The 17,358-nt window shown below is 36.6% G+C and overlaps 1 protein-coding gene across 6 annotated transcripts in view; it reads right to left on the bottom strand.

Moving 5' to 3' along the window:
* The window catches only part of LOC149574814 (uncharacterized), a 281,315-nt gene that overhangs the window by 209,032 nt on the left and 54,925 nt on the right, over positions 1–17,358 (bottom strand). For all 6 annotated transcript variants that reach the window (XM_089814646.1, XM_089814650.1, XM_089814651.1 and 3 more), the window contains exon 3: positions 16,792–16,929. In XM_089814646.1, coding sequence (XP_089670772.1) covers positions 16,792–16,929 — 138 coding nt within the window. The remainder of the gene's footprint in view (positions 1–16,791; positions 16,930–17,358) is intronic.

Here is a 17,358-nt window from a genome sequence, read left to right as displayed (position 1 = left end):
TATTTCACTCATAAGTTTATTGGAATCTTGACCACATTATAAATGGCTTTTTTATCCTTACAGATTTGTGATGGGAAAATTATAGTACCACAACACCTAATCTTCAAAATCTTGCCATTTGAATATTATCACAGCCCTGTAGTGATTCTGGTGCAAAAAAAATTGGAGTGCTTTTGAGAACATACGAACAAAGAAGCGCCATAAGTTGACGCGAAAGCACTTGAATGACTTGGTTTATGTGTAATACAACCTTCAATTGCATGAAAAGAGGGTGCGAGGGCAAGCTTCGTATGAAGCACTTGACTTGGATGACATTGATCCATATGCAGCAAATTGAATTGCTCCTCTTGATGGTGATGATGTGAATGTGCATGAGGATCCTTTGTTGACTAATGAGCAGCTAGCTGAGCTTGAGATCGATGCAGATGAATGGGATGCAAAAGTGGCAGCATGTGAGGAGCAATGTGAGCTAGTCATACATCAAAGACTTTTGTTGAGGCAACTATTCAGGCACCTCTTTAGGATGTTACAACTACTTCAACAACACCCACCGAGCAGCAGCAATCTCTTTAGAGCTTTAATCATAGATGCAGTTTACAATTTCTACTTCTAGGTTTGATCGATACGGAAACTTAATATGTATTCAGAAGTTGTAGTTTCATGGACTTTGATATGCATTGAACTTATGTTTATTAGATGTTGCACTTGTTTTTTGGTAAATGATTCTATGTTAATATGCTAAGTTCTAATTGTTATATATTTATGTCAAAACTTTAATTAATATATGGTGGATATCTCAAACCAGTATATATTCTACAAATTTGGTATATATGTGCGTGTTTTTAAGATTATTTTAAGAAATTATATATTTACAAATGTTCAATAATAATACTCAACAAACCAGAAGATTTGGAAGATATTATCTAATGAGAGCTTGAAAGATTCTTGATCGAATTCCTATGACAAATTACAATGCAAAATTCTTATTTGTAAGGCAAAACGCAATCATCAAAATATAAAAGGAAACCGTTTGAAGAGAATAAAATTAAGGATAAACTAGAATGTAAAAAACTGGGGTATGCCCCTTTTACTATGTAATTTGTAAAGGACCTAGGTCTTGGGTAAGACTTGAGATTTTCTTTCTCTGATCTTTCCTACCGGTGCCCGTTTGAACAGAGGATTTACACTTTTTTTTCTTTTTTTTTTAATAATTAATATAATCTATAGGGCTATGGCCTTTTATTGAGCAAAAAAAATATGTTCAATAAAAGTATTGATTTTTTCACCGAGTTTTTAGCAATTCATAAATTTTCAATTTTTTTTTGAGTTGACCAAGATATTGTCAACACCAATTTTTTCAACTATGTTATTAACAATACACTTTATATATATATATATATATTATAGAGTTCATAAATGCTATAAAAAGCTTTAACAAAAAAAGCTTTTTCTATTTCAAACTTGGTTATATATGCTAGCATATATAAATTTATGCTAGCATATATAAATTTATGCTTTTGCATTTGTCTTGAGTACTATATATATATAGTGCTCCCTTTTCATCTGTTTTTTAATTTATATTCTTCTTTAATTGCTTTAATTTTCTCTCTTAGGTGTATTTTTGCTTTCTTTCTTGCTTGCATTTTTATTCTTCTTTTTGTTTCTAGTTACTGGTTTAGTGGTATTGTTATTCTAGTTACTGGTTTAGTGGTATTGTTCTTTTATTAATATTTTTACTTTTTATTTCTCTCTTTCTATGCTTCGTGTTGCATGCTCTCTCTCTTCTTGTCTTTTTATTCTCCTTGGCCAAGCTAGTTTGCATGCATCTTACATCCTTCTTTCATCCTGATGATGGATCACATAATGTGATCCAAAACGTTGATGTCAAATAATCATACACAGTCAAATCTAGAAACAAAAAATCATTACAAATGGATTGTGGAAATCTGATATTATTAAAAAAAGCAAAGTCGTCTAAATAAGGACGATGTCTAAAAATAGAACAGATTAAGACAATTAAAAAATAGAGCCTAAATGACATTGAACTAAATTTCTAAAAAATGGGCTAAAAATAACAAGAATCAAAAGTACTAAAAAAAGACTACAGTCTAATGAACTCTTTTGTCCAATCAACATTGTATATGTCATGCAGACCTACTTCTTCATCATACTCTTAAGGTGGGAGAAGGTGGGGTTTCATTTCAGTTCCTCAACCTCACCATGCTTGTATTGAATTGCTTTGTGTACTTGAACTTGCGTTTGTTTGGTTCAATCTTTCCTCTTGTATTGCTCCTTATCTTTTTCTCAGTTGTAAGATTCGAAAGTTTTGTGTCTCATTTAGAGGTATCCTCAATACTGTCCATTAGAGCACTTTTTTTTTCGTTTTACTAGTTGGTTTGTAGTTGCATTTATCCAAGTTCCCCTAACTAGTTCTAAACTTGTTGTGTGTTGATACATAGTAGCTTCAGTCAGATACAAGGATGATTGCTTGTATTGATTATATACATATATGCATGTATATATGTATGCCAGTTCATGTAGTGAACTTACATACATGCACACATACACAGTTCTTGTGCTCAATAAGAATTATCATTTCATATACCTTGGAGATAAAGCAGTCATTCCTGCATTCAATCAAAACTCTATTATTAGACTATAATATTCTTCTCTTGGTATAGATAAAGTAATGATCTTATATATATGCATAGAAGCAATCAAGTAAATTTCGTGAATGCTAAAATTGAAACATAATTCGAATTGAGCAAATGATCCGTTCACCTTTATGCAGATTGGTGATTTGAAAGAATAATATTCGTCAAGTGTTAACTATAACCCGATCTGGGTTATGATTAATGTTTGTTTATTTAAATGAAGAGCCATGTCATGACAATCCACATTGGGGAGACATGTCCTCTCATGACATGTATCTTAGAGATCATACTTATACCAATATCAAAGGCCAAGAGAGATCGAAAATCAATAAATATTCTCTCATTTGGATTTTGATGCTTGCAGACCTGAAAATAAATTACATTCTTAGATTTAAATCTGTACTCCATAGTTTCTACTATACCAATTCCTTCAAGAATAAAGTTTGATCATAACCTACAACAAATTAGAAGAAATTAGTGCATTTTACAAATCGATAAACATATACCAGTTTGATAAGAAATTTGTAATGTCCCCATTTTGAAGGTAATTTGATTTAATTAATTTAATTAATTAACTTGTCCAAAAAAATGAATATTTTATGAGAATGACTAATTAATTATTTTAATTAAATAAATAAGTGGTATTAAGTTAATTATTTATAAAGTTATCAAATAAATAAATATTAAAAGATAACTTTATATTTAATTAATTTAATAAAGTGACTTGAATTATAAAATATTTTATAAAGTCACTTAATAAATTAAATTAAATAATGTTCTAGAAGTTTCTGGAGAAAGTGGAGAAAAAAGAATAAATAGGCATCCCGGGCTTCATTCTCGGCAAGCAGATTAAATGTTGATGATTGATGATTTCTTCTTGAGTATTTGTGGAGCCAAGTGGTCTGCAGATAATCAATTTGTCTTTGGGAACGAAAACTCCCATTGATAGCAATTTTGAGGGTGTGAAATATCACCTAAATTATTGCAGCTGTGGGAAGGATATTTCAGTCCTTTCACTTGTGCTTAATTGGTGGCCAAGGGCCAAGTTCTTTTGCTGGTTTGGAGTTTCAATTGGAGCCATTAATTGGAGAAGCTTGAGCTTCCATTGATGAAGCTTGGAGCTGGAGATTTCATTATAATCTGATATCGGTCTGATTTTATTACAGTCATTAGGGCCAGCATATAGGAGATTCGATTTGGCATAGAGGAGCAACATATTCATTTAATTTTGCATGGGACAATGTGGAGACGATGATTCTTTGAAGGGTATATTGTTAGCTCCTCATTTGGCAGAAAATTCTTCTTGATTCCAGGTCATAAAGGGCAGATTGCATAGGGAAAGTCTGATAATTCAAACATTAGAAAATTACAGTCATAATGGAAGCCACGATTTGCTTGTAACTCCCTCAACTTGGTTCGATTCTCTCTTCTACCCTAGGCGCACTTCATAAGAGGGTTAGAAGATGAAGTTGGATGCATTTTGGAGGGTATAGAAGCTGAGAATAATTTTATAGAAATTAATATATATCAGAATAGGGGCGGTTGGGTCTGAGGATTGTTTTGGCATTAAGAGGTCATTATCATTCAAGATATTGCTTGCTAATTCATCACAGCTTCAAGGCAACTTCATTTTCCAGGTTCCTTTTGATTTATACAAGCTTAATGATAATTTAGATGCATTTCATGGTAGCTGCTGTAGGTGAACATTTGTATCAGATCTGTTTGTAATTATTATATGAGTTGTAAGCCAAGAGTCTTGGCATTGGCATTGGCATTGACATCATTGTTAGAAGATTGCCTTCTCAATACCATATCAATAGTTGGAAGTTATCACTTGTTGTTTTGAGCATTGAATGTTAAATCTGAGATTGCATGTCAATTGTTTAATATGATGACTATAAGCTGTAGCTGCACATTTAGGTCATGATACTACATCTATTGCATTTCAAAATACTAAATTAAAAAAAAAAAAAAAAAAAAAAAATTGCATTGCATCTAGGACCTTGTCTAAACATCATAGGACTCCTTTGCAAATAGTAAATACCTTGGATATCATTGGGAAAACATTTATGTACTGAAACCAGCAAGTTACAGGGTTGCACATGATTTGTTTGACAAAATCACAAGCAGCAAATTAGGGCAAATTGTGGTCAGTTTGAGCAAGGCTCATTACAAAATTTAATAACATTCACCTGGTATCAGAGCCTTTTTAAGGAAGATCAAAAATTAAATTTGAGATATCAGATCACTCACCTTAATATTGCACTCACATTCCATTCTTCAAATGTCAAACATGATCAGATTTTAGGATCATCTTGAATGTGCAAATAACTTCACATCATGGAAGTTAAGAATTATGATGATAGTACAAGAAAATAAGTTAGATTCATTTGTAAAAGACAAGAAGATTGAACCTAAGCATGAACTAGAAAAATCCCAATGGATTGAGAATAACGAAAAGGCCATGAAATTAATAGCAGATGCAGTTAGGGACAACATAGAACCTATATTGGCAAAACAGGAAATAGCATACCTTATGTTCAATTTCCTTGGGAGCGCATTTGAAATAAATAACACTAGCAGAACCCTTGCACTGAAGAGGAAAATGAATCACATAAGCATGAACAAAGGAGAATCCATCAATGCATACTTCATGAGAATAAATGAGTTGAGGGATCAACTGTCAACTGTTGGGTACGAAATTGATAGCAAAGAGTTATCCCTAATTAGCTTTAGGTGGCCTAACAAATTCATGGGAGTCATTCGTTCAAGGACTTCCAAAATTGGATCGATTAAGATCTGACTACCTGCAAGAAGCAGCTAGAAAGATGTCCAAAGGAAACAAACAAAAACCTATTGATGAGGATATTCATGTCCTAAACACAAACTCTCATAAGAAAGGCAAGGAGAAGAATTTCAAAAGAAAAAGATATTTTCATGGAAAGGGTTCATCCAAAGAGAGGAAAGATGTTTCTCAAATTAGATGTGATCAATATGGACACTATGATGTCAAATGCCCTGGCAGGACAAAGAAGCAAGCATCTTTTGTTGAGGTTGGAAAAAAAATACAGAAGATGATTCTGGGAAGTTTGTATTCTACTCAGCACTATCAAACCATGTAGCAAACAACTTTAACACTTGGGTGATTGATAGTGGGTCATTGTAAAGTTTCTGCAAATTCTGTGCCTTTGATCAGACTTGTAAAATTATCCTTTATTGCTGAAGAATTAACTTTTTAAATTCTGAAGTATGAAGTAGTTGTCAACCTTTATTCTGATCTTAAAGTAGTTTTATCTCTGCAATAAATTGATTGGATATTGTTGCTTGAGCAGACTCAAACGTATTTGTGTGTCCTCAAAACTACAACAATAACCTCCCTAAATATCATGACTAAAGGGCATGTCCCTTCCTAAGTAAACACATATAACCTCTCCCAAAAATCAGCAATCTGCAAGATAATTAATATTAATCACTAACACACACAATGTGTTAGATTAGTATTGAATATCAAACAACCCCTTAAGAAGTCGCCGCCTCACAAGAGGAGTATAGGAATATACTTAATGCCATTCATATGATATTTAAGATGGAGAAGATCAAGTGCGGTCTGCACATTCAGACCTGTAGATTATCTGGTTACAAACTCAACAGTCATCAAGACGAGTCACAAGATTCAAAGAACAACTAGACACTATGGTGGAAGAAAGTAATGAAGAAGTAACTATAGGGATAATTCTGCACATCCAGTATAAGGGGTGGGAACTTGTACCATCAAATTGGAATCAAGTATCTCTATTCACTGACTGATTTACTATTTGTACCCAGAATTGAGAGAAATCTAGTATCCACACTGCCCTAGAACACAACGGATATAGGGTCACCTTCATGGATGGGAAGGTTTTGGCATGGCCAAAGAACTCTACATATAAGAAAGCTAAAACCATAGGTATAAGGTAAGGATACCTATACAAACTCTGCACTGGGACAAAAGAAAACCCTCATCAATGAGACTTCTGACTCCAATGAGATCTGGCAGCGAAGATTAGGGTATATTCACTTTCCTATCCTAACCTCTATGGAAAAATTGGTAACAAGACTGCCCAAAGTATATCAAACTCACAATGGCACATGCAAAGGGTGTGTCTTAGGGAAAAATACTAGGGGAAATTTCCAAACTAGTTTGAGCAAACCAAAAATATATTGGAATCAGTCCACTTTGACTTATGTGGACCCATGTCTGCCCCTTCCATGGGATGTTTCCTATTACAATAATAGATAAGACGTCTATTATTAGTTAATGGTTATCTTGTAAATATCTTTAGCTTTAGTTTGCTTTCGTTTTTTGCTTTCTCTGGAATAGAATGTTTCTATTCTTTACGATCGTTTCCTAAGGAAACATCGTCTCTTCCTTTTGTATAAATTGACCTTTCGGTCTCTGTTATTAATAAGCAAGTATTTACCAATTACCTCGTAATATGGTATCAAAGCTAAATACTTAAATTTTTTCGGAAAAATTTATAATTTTTTCTTGAAATTATTTGTTTAAATTTTTCCAAAATTATTTCAGCTAATTTCTCCAAAACCCACCTAGGGTTTTTCTGCTTGGAGAAATTCCCGAATTACGGGTCTGCAAATCGCGTGGAAATCGTGGCCATTTTTTGAAGACTCACGTTTTTGGGGTGAAAATCTGCATGTTTCTGTATCAAATCTTCATGCTCTTAGCCGTCTCAGTCTGTCATCGTGCTCTGGGAAGCAGATTCGACCATTTTTCATCAAGAAATCTGAAGTTTTTTCAAGTTTTTTTCAGCTAGGGCCTTTTTTTTCGAAACCCTAATTTTTGGGGTTGAAAAAAAAATTTGTTTGGAGATTCTTGGTGGGTTTTTCGAGAGCTCAACTGGGTTGTTGTCCGTTCTTTCTAGGTGCCTCGACTTTTGTGCCTCGATTTTCGAGCCAGCGTATTCAAAAAATGACAGCAGATTTCTTTTGGGTTTTTCGAGCTCTCTTCTGGGTCATTCTCTGATTCTTCTGGGTCTTCCGTATTTTTGCCTCGAAAAATGTGCCTTCACAGATTTTCACAATTTTTCATTGAAAAACGTGCCATGGCATCTCTGACAAATATTTTGCTCGAGCATAATTCCAAATTCAATGGTCACAATTATGGAACCTGGAAGCAACGCATCATTGCAATCTTCGAACATCGAAACACTGATCAACTTGTTCTGGGTGTTACGCAACGTCCGACTTCTCCGGGTCCTGATCAAGATACATGGGATCTGAATAATCGAGAGGCAGTAATGGTTCTCAAACTATCCGTAGCTGATGACCAGCTTTCTCAGATTCCATCCGGCAAGACAGCGGCCGAAATCTGGACACATCTAAAAGGTCTTCATGAGACTTCCGACAAGAGCAGAGCCTTTTTTTTGAAAAACACTCTGTTTTCTATTGTCATGGATGAGCGCACCTCGCTCCAGGCACACCTGAATCGGATTCAGGAAATCCGTGATCAGTTACTTGCCATCGGTCGCAAGATGGAGGAAGAGGATATTGTGGTAATCACTCTTCGGAGTTTACCAAATTCCTATGAGCATTTTATCGAGACTCTCAACATCACATCTACTGGTGTTGATCTAAAGTTCACTGATCTCTGCACCCTACTACTTCAGCAAGATCGGTGGAAACAACAGTTCGGTAGCAGCTCCAGTTCCACCTCCACTGAGCAAGCCTTTGCTGCGAAATCCTTTCAGAAGGATAAGGGCAAGTTTCAGCAACCATCTCAGCAGAAGTCTTCTGCTCCAGCATCTGATGGTACCAAAAAGAAGAACATTCAATGCAACTATTGCCACAAGTATGGTCACATGAAGGTTGCATGTCGGAAACGCTTAGCTGCCCAGTCTAAGCAATCAGGTTCGCAACCCAAAGCGAACAGTGCAGAGCACACTGAGCAGGCGGAATCTGCCTTTTATGCCTTCATGGCTAAAAGACCCGCAGATCATGTACAGTCATCTGCCTGGTACATTGATTCAGGTGCCTCTCGACATTTCACTCACCGCAGAGACTGGTTTACTGACTACCAGCCTTATTCAGATTCTGTTATCTTTGGTGGTGGAGAAGAGTACACGGTTGTTGGTAAAGGCAACATTCAAATTCAGTCTGTTGGGAGGAAGCTCATATTCCTTGATGTGTACTACGTTCCAGGGATGGAACTAAATCTACTCTCGGTCAGTCAGTTGCTGCGACATTCTCCACACTTGGCAGTCACCTTCAGTTCACATCAGTGCACCATCATTGATCGGGCGACTAAGTCTACTATTGCAGTTGGTCTTGAGGATCATGGTCTTTTCAAACTTACTGATTCTGGTGATTCTCAAGACTTAGCTATGGCTGCTTGGCGATCTTCCATCAGCACACTTTGGCATCAGCGGTATGGGCACTTAAATGTGCATTATCTCTCACAACTTGCTCGGGATGAGCTTGTTCTTGGTTTGCCAGAGATTCAAACAACACCTTGGAGTTTGTGACGCATGTCAGGCTGGAAAGCAACATCGCACACCTTTCCCCAGTGGCGATTCTTGGCGAGCTTCTCAAGTACTTCAGCTTGTTCATGCTGATATCTGCGGCCCTATGGCCACTCCTTCTGTTCTTGGGTACAGGTATTTTCTGTTGTTTGTAGATGATTTCAGTAGAAAAATGTGGGTGTATTTCCTTAAAAAGAAATCCGATGCATTTATTGTATTTCAGAAGTTTAAACCCTTAGTTGAAAAAGAGTCTGGGAAATCTATTATTACTCTTAGATCAGACAATGGGGGGGAATTTTGTTCTAATGTTTTCTCCAGCTTCTTGGATACACATGGCATCCAACGCCAGTTCACCACACCCCACATGCCACAACAGAACAGTGTAGTTGAACGTCGGAACAGGACAATCACCGAGATGGCTCGTTCCATGCTCGAACACAAACATGTTCCGAAGCGTTTTTGGGCAGAAGCAGTTAACACTGCAGTTTATCTGTTGAACCGGTCACCCACAGTGGTGGTCAAAGGTAAAACTCCGGAAGAGGCCTGGTCAGGTCGCAAGCCTAGAATCAGTCACCTGAAGGTTTTTGGCTCTCTTGCTTTTGTTTGGATCCCTGATGCTTCACGCACCAAGTTGGATGCCAAGAGTCAGAAACTGATGCTTGCTGGATATAGCAATCTTCACAAAGCCTACCGCCTTATTGATGTTGAGACATCTCGTCTCATATACAGCCGCGATGTAGTCTTTGATGAGCAGCGAGGACCATTCATGCCTGTTTCTCCTGTTCCTGATCCAGCAGACCAACCTATGTAGGTTCATGATTTGGGAGTTCGGCTTCCATTAGGTCCACCTGATGGGAGGGCTCCAGTAGCTCTTACAGCTCCAGTCCTGCCAGTGATACCTGTACAGCCACCTTCGGCTTCTCCTGCAAGATCACCTCGTTTTGAAGATGCTTCACCTGAGTTTGATCCAGATTCTTCTGATCAGGATCCTGTTGATCAAGCATCTCCTAGTACTATTGTTGGTCATTCTCCTCTCCGACCTAAGTGGTGGGCTAAGACACTTGCTGATCTTCATGATGATGAGCTCATTGATGGGAGAACTACTCGGAAAAAGAGCAAAACTATAGATTCTGTTAACTTTGCTCTTATGGCCAACATTCACAGTGTGTTTGAACCTCAAACATATTCCGAGGCTAAAGGAATTCTAGAGTGGGAACAGGCCATGCAATCTGAACACCAGAGCCTGCTGAAAAACAACACTTGGGTCCTTTCTGATCTTCCCCCAGGGAAGAAACCCATTAGCTGCAAATGGGTCTACAAAATCAAATACAAATCAGATGGTACTTTGGATAAGTACAAAGCTCGTTTAGTGGCAAAGGGCTTTTCTCAGCGTCAAGGCATTGATTATGAGGAGACCTTTGCTCTTACTGCAAAGATGAGCACCATCAGATTAGTCTTAGCCATGGCAGCACAGTTTGGCTGGAAGGTCCATCAGATGGACGTAAAGAGTGCTTTCCTGAATGGTGATCTCCATGAAGAGGTCTACATGACGCAGCCTCCTGGTTTCAAGGTTGCTGGTAAAGACCATCAGGTTCTCAGATTGGTAAAAGCTCTCTATGGTTTGAAGCAGGCCCCTCGGGCATGGTACATCAAGATTGATACGTACCTCAGTGATCAAGGCTTCAAGAGGAGTTCTTAGACTCAAATCTGTACATCAAGACTACTAACAGTGACATCATCCTTCTGGTTATCTATGTGGATGATCTGATCATCACTGGCAGTTCGGCATCTTTGATTCAGGGAATCAAACAACACTTATGCCAGTCTTTTGATATGACTGACCTTGGGCTCATGCATTATTGCTTAGGTGTTGAAGTTTGGCAATAGTCTTCTGGTATATTCATCTCTCAGTCCAAATATGCCAGAGCCTTGTTAGACAAATTCCGAATGCAGGATTGCAAACCTGCATCTACACCTATGGAGAAAGGTCTCAAGTTATCAGCCAAGTCTGATTCTCCTTCCGTTGATGATACTACGTATAGGCAACTAGTAGGCAGCCTCATCTACCTATCTGCTACTAGGCCTAATATCAGCTTCGCAGTCAGCTATATTTCACGCTTTATGAGAGCTCCTAAAGCTGATCATTGGATGGCAGCAAAGCGTGTGCTTCGTTATGTGAAGGGCACTTCTGATTATGGACTTCTGTATTCTCGGAGTTCTAATCCTAAACTCAGTGGGTTCATAGATTCAGATTGGGCAGGCTCTGTTAATGATAAAAAGTCAACATCTGGATATGTGTTCAGTTTGGGATCCGGTGCAGTCACATGGACCAGCAAGAAGCAGCAGGCAGCTTCTCTCTCTTCTACAGAGGCTGAATATAGAGGGACTGTTAAGGCAGGATGTGAAGCTGTCTGGCTTCGTCGGATGCTTGGGGATATGCAGATGTCACCAGCAGGACCGACTACTTTGTTTGTTGATAACGAAGGCGTTATCAAGTTAGCACGGAATCCAGTCTTCTATGAACGAACCAAGCATGTGGATGTTCATTGTCATTACATACGACAGCTAGTTGAAGACGGGACTATAGATCTGCAGTATGTTCCTACCTCAGATCAGACTGCAGACATTCTCACCAAGCCTCTTGGTCCTGATAAGTTTGTCAAATTCAGGGGACAGCTTGGTGTGTTAGATAGATTAACCATTAAGGGAGGGTATTACAATAATAGATAAGACGTCTATTATTAGTTAATGGTTATCTTGTAAATATCTTTAGCTTTAGTTTGCTTTCGTTTTTGCTTTCTCTGGAATAGAATGTTTCTATTCTTTACGATCGTTTCCTAAGGAAACATCATCTCTTCCTTTTGTATAAATTGACCTTTCGGTCTCTGTTATTAATAAGCAAGTATTTACCAATTACCTCGTAATATTTCCTATATTATGTAATTTTTGTGGATGAATTCCCCAAAAAGACTTGGATCTATTCCCTTAAATGTAAAGAGTCAAAAGATCTTTAAAAGGTTCAAAGAGTTCAAAGCCTTAACAAAAAACTCTTCTGAAAAGAAAATTAAAACATTGAGAACAGATAATGGGAAAGAAATAGAATATACCTCAGAAATCTTTGAAGAATTTTGTGTTAATGACAGAATTAAGAGGGAGTTAATTGTACCCTATAATCATCACCAAAATGGGGTAGCTAAGAGGAAAAATAGAAACATTGTAGAGGTTGCAAAATCAATGATGTAAGACCAAAGCATAGATACCTCATTTTGGACAGAAGCATCTAGAACGGTTGTTTACATCCAAAATAGATGTCCCAATTCACATAGTGATAACAAAATTCCTGAAGAGGCTTTTATAGGTATAAAACCTAACATAAACAACCTAAGAATATTTGGTTGTCCCGTTTATATCCATGTGTCTAAAGAGAAAAGATCAAAATTAGACCCTTCTGGGAAAAATAGGAATTTTTGTAGGCTACAGTGAAACCTCAAAAGCCTACATGATATACATACCAGGACAAAGACAAATAGAATTGAGCATAAATGTCATCTTTGGGGAAGATATATCCTTCAAAAGGGCAAAGAGCTGTAATGAGTTAGAAATCCAGGATTCATCTAAAGATATGGAGGAGGATCCTACTCCTGAGTTTCAGAAGTACCCAGAACAAACCACAAATGAAATCCAAAATGCTCCTAAGAATTAGAGGGAGTATCAAGAGGAAAATCAAAATAATAACAAGAAAAGACCATCTTGGGCTAGAAAAATGATTGAGGAAGCTGAAAACTTTGCAGCACCCAAAGGAACCTTTAGAGAAAGTAAGAGGCCTAACAAATTCTCAAGCTATGTGGCTTTAATGAGCGAAATCATTAACTCAAAACCTACAAGTGTAACAGAAGCTCTCAAACATCAAGTACGGAAAGATGCCATGACAGAATAGTATTAATCCATTTTGAAAAATGATGTACGGGATATAATACCTAGATCTAAAGAGAAATTTGTTCTCTTCCAAATGGCTCTTCAAAATCAAATATATTGCAGATGGTAGTATAGACAACCTAAAAGCACATTTTGTTGCTAGAGGGTTCTCTCAAAAGGATGGTATTGATTACGAGGAGAGATTTGCACTTGTTGCAAGATATTCTTCTGTTAAGAGTAGTCATAGCTATTGCAACAGCTAAAGGCTGGAAGATTCACCAGATGGATGTGAAAACTACATTCTTGAACAGGACTATCGAAAAAGTCTATTTAGAACAACCTCAAGGTTTTGACCATATATATGATGGTCAAGAGGTGTCGCACGTTACAAATGCCATGTAATCGACGCCCAATGTAATTCCTTAGTTTTCCTTGGTGATTGCAACATTTACTATTCGGTCTTAATTATCTACGTACTTATCTCCTATTTGTCCAGACAAACAATAATCAATCCCGCATAGAATTACTTCCACACAATCAAAGCCAAGGACGGGGTTTCTTTATATCTCAATCAATTTATAATCCCTATCACTCAATCCTTATGCAATAATGGGTTGACGAGTTTGTTGTCGTCCTTTTAAAATATGGTTTTTGTTTATACAAAATCTCCTTTATTTTTGCTATCAGTAGTGGTCGAGTTAATGGGAGTTATGCCTTATAGCCACATATTTCAACCTTAAATACATGTGATTCATTTTGTATAACAAAATAGGTCCTATTTCATTATCTCTGATGGTTGTTGTGGGATCTGATATATTCAATGATGAACGGGATCTCGTTGACAATCATGTGTAGATCGACATTGATAGCATTGTCTCAAAGTGCACTGCTTTGTCTATTCCATTCATGATTTCCCTTCCTCACCTGTCCTTACTCTTAAACGAGATTTTTTTCAAGGGACATTCAATGGTCTTTGACCAACATTATCTTCTATAAAGTGACTATTGTCTGTGTCCTTTTTTGTTTATTATTTCCCAATTCCAATTGGTAGACACATTGGTGTCACTGTATATCTATTTATGCATTTCTTACCGAGAATCAAGATTTGATGGGAATTATTTCTTACATTCATTAATAGTATTCTTCTTCCTACCCACTTAATAGAGCAGAACTATGAAGATAACTGTAATGTCCCTTTTCTGATTTTGTATGATATTTCCAACCTTAATCAGATCTTTAAGATCAAACAACTGCTATCACAAAGATCCACCAAATTTCTTAAGAAACCCCAAATCGGGTATGTCGAAAATAGTGCCAAAAAGCTTCACAGCTTCACCTGTTATTAATAAATTTGAAAGTAGACATTTTTACAGAAATTTGAGCAGCATAACAGCCTATAAAATGTCATTTCCAGATCTGTATAACATGCACACAATAGCTCCCAAATGGAGGACAAAAACAATGCTCATCGGGCTCCCGAAATTAACACAAAATGCCCGAAAAGACCACAAAAACACCCATAAAATATCTCAGAAGATTAATCACGTCCCAATACATATATTCAGCTCTATTTTAACAGCTTAAAGTCTGAAATACAGCAGCAACCAAAACTGATATGAAATGCTCAACTGAAAACACCAAACTCATGCAAAAAACACACTCAAAAACCCACAAATCTACACTGTTTAGCACAAAGGCAAACTCTGTATGAGCATGCACATGGAATGGCTTCAAACTCCCGTCCTTAGCCTTCCTGGAAACCTGCAAACTCCCGTTCTTGGGTCTCCCTGGAAACCTGCAAACTCCCGTTCTTGGGTCTCCTTCTCCACAGGTTTGGCAGCCTTTGAAGAATAACAAAGAATGAGCGAAAATCAAGTCTGGAATGAGCCCAAAATGCCTCCAAACCCCTTAAAAGAGGGCATAACTGTAACTCACGTCCAAGAGAGGTTAATGAAACTTATTTTAATAGTAATTTTCATTTATTAGTCCAACGGTTTCCAAAGATTAACCCCCTTTTTCCGAAACTTCACTTTCTTGGGCCTGCCTGCCTTAGCAAAGATTTTCTTTTTTAATTATTTGAAAAGGGGACATGACAATAACAACCAGAGATAAAAAAATGTTCAGTCATTTATCCTTCGATCTGATTCTTCAATGTGCTATATATCCCCACTCACTGATTATCTATATTTACGATTGTCCATATCTATTATTTCCTATTACTTCTCTTCCAAATGTTCTGGCTCATTTTTATTTTTTTTTAATTCAACACTCCAATAATTGGATTATAATCTTTATTAGAGGCTAAGGTCATTGCCGTAGATTCATCAGTGACTCTTTCTTGTTTTATTCACTGCTCTGCTATGATTGTTGCAAGTCTTCAATCCAAAAAACTTTACTCCTTGATTATCTGATCTCCCTTGCCTTTCTCCAAGCCTCGTACTCAATTCTCTGAAATCCTTCATTCTGATTTGCATCTGCATTCACAGTGTGTTCATGCACATTGTACAACATATTCTATTAATCAAACTCTCATTACATATGCAGTCTGGCTCTGATACCATGTTGTTTTTCTGAGAACCGCTACAAATGTAATACCACTGCCATAATATTTGGCATGTGTTTTCCAAAAAGCAGCGTCCTCTTGTATTTGTATGAGGTATTAACCAAGAGAAGAGACATGTCCCTTCATGAGACATATCTATTCATCAATATAATTAGTATAATGGCAAACTTAATTATAGTTGTGAGCGTGTGCTTTTGCGTGTGCGTATGTAATAGACATGTCTCGTGTGTGTGTGTGTGTGTGTGTGTGTGTGTGTGTGTGTGTGTGTGTGTGTGTAACTATATTAATTTCTCTTGATCTCACAAGTTTATCCTACTAAAGCTACCAAAACATCAACATTATTCACCAAACACACAATAAAATTAGAAACTAAGGGAGAAGGTAGTTTGGTTGATGTTGATTCTAAGGCTTCTGAGATGCTCCTGCATCATCCCATTGGCCTTTCAAGAAATTCCTTGGACCTGTCATTCTGAACTCATTGATTGATAACCTCTTCCTTTAATAACAAATTATTTATGATTGACAATTGTGTCAGAGTTGTGTACATCACTCCCTTGCTCTTCTAAATCACATGCATTATCTTAGTTACAAGAAGACAGATGTATTTCATTTCACAGGTTTCGTGGACAAAGATTAAAAAATGGTTCTCTCCAAGAAATTTCCGCAAACTTTGTAGCGCCTAACTTACAGGCTCAATGCTATATGATCAAATCTATGCAAAAGGAAATTTTTTCAGATCTGAAAACAAAATTTAATTTCATCTTTCAAGACTTAAATCTATTATGCTTAAATTCAGATCATCTATAAGATTACATTATTCACTGTGAAGTTATTTACTACAGTCTTCTCTATTTGTTTACCATTTGTGCACTTTAATTGTAAAAACCAATGGTTTGGAATACCGATCAACATTCAGAATTCACAAATTTTAAATTTGACAAGAAGAAAAATGCTTTATAAAAAAGTTTACTGCAATGTAAATGAATTTTATGTAGATAGATAATGGATATGTCTCATATTTTCCAAAGAGATTTATGGTTTTGATTTTCACTGTCAAACCAAGTTCTATATGGAATGGAGCAACCATAGAGCCTAATCATTAAAACAAAGAACAGTGAATAAATAAATAAATGCAAGACCTTACCTGCACAAAAAATATTGCAATTGGGTTCCCACGCAAACAAGAAATGCGGACAAAGCGACACGGCATGTAATTAATTGGATACATCATATCACGTCTTGGTGCTTCACAACGAGGTCGTACTTTTAAAAACATATCAGGCTGCAAAATTAAAACCATCACAAAGTCATCAAAATTCAGCAAGAAGTATTTCTCAACAAATATATTTTAACCATTCTGATATTTTACTACTGACTATAGATAAAATTCATGGGAATTAAGGATAACCACAGTCCACTTTGATCAATGACCAACCACAAACTCTACAACTTTTACAAAAAATGTAATTAAATTGGAGAGATTTCTAGATAACAACACCTTTAATCTGCTCTTTTGTGGAATACTTAACTTGATGTATCCGTGTTAAGAGGAAAACTATTCATTTATTAGACGTGTTTAACAATCCCAAACTCGGCACAAAAGTGAAGGATCAATATACAAAATCTTGAATGGCTAATAATTTGCCTTCCCTTGAATCATTCATCAATTATGTACTTTTATCAATAAAAGAGTATTCTATCATAACCAAGA

Source organism: Cupressus sempervirens, chromosome 2 (genome assembly GCF_028749045.1).
Source record: "Cupressus sempervirens isolate cs-2001-9-10 chromosome 2, ASM2874904v1, whole genome shotgun sequence".
NCBI classification, from domain to species: Eukaryota; Viridiplantae; Streptophyta; class Pinopsida; order Cupressales; family Cupressaceae; genus Cupressus; species Cupressus sempervirens.
Note: the sequence above shows the minus strand (reverse complement) of the source record. Positions and strands in the feature narration are given on the sequence as shown.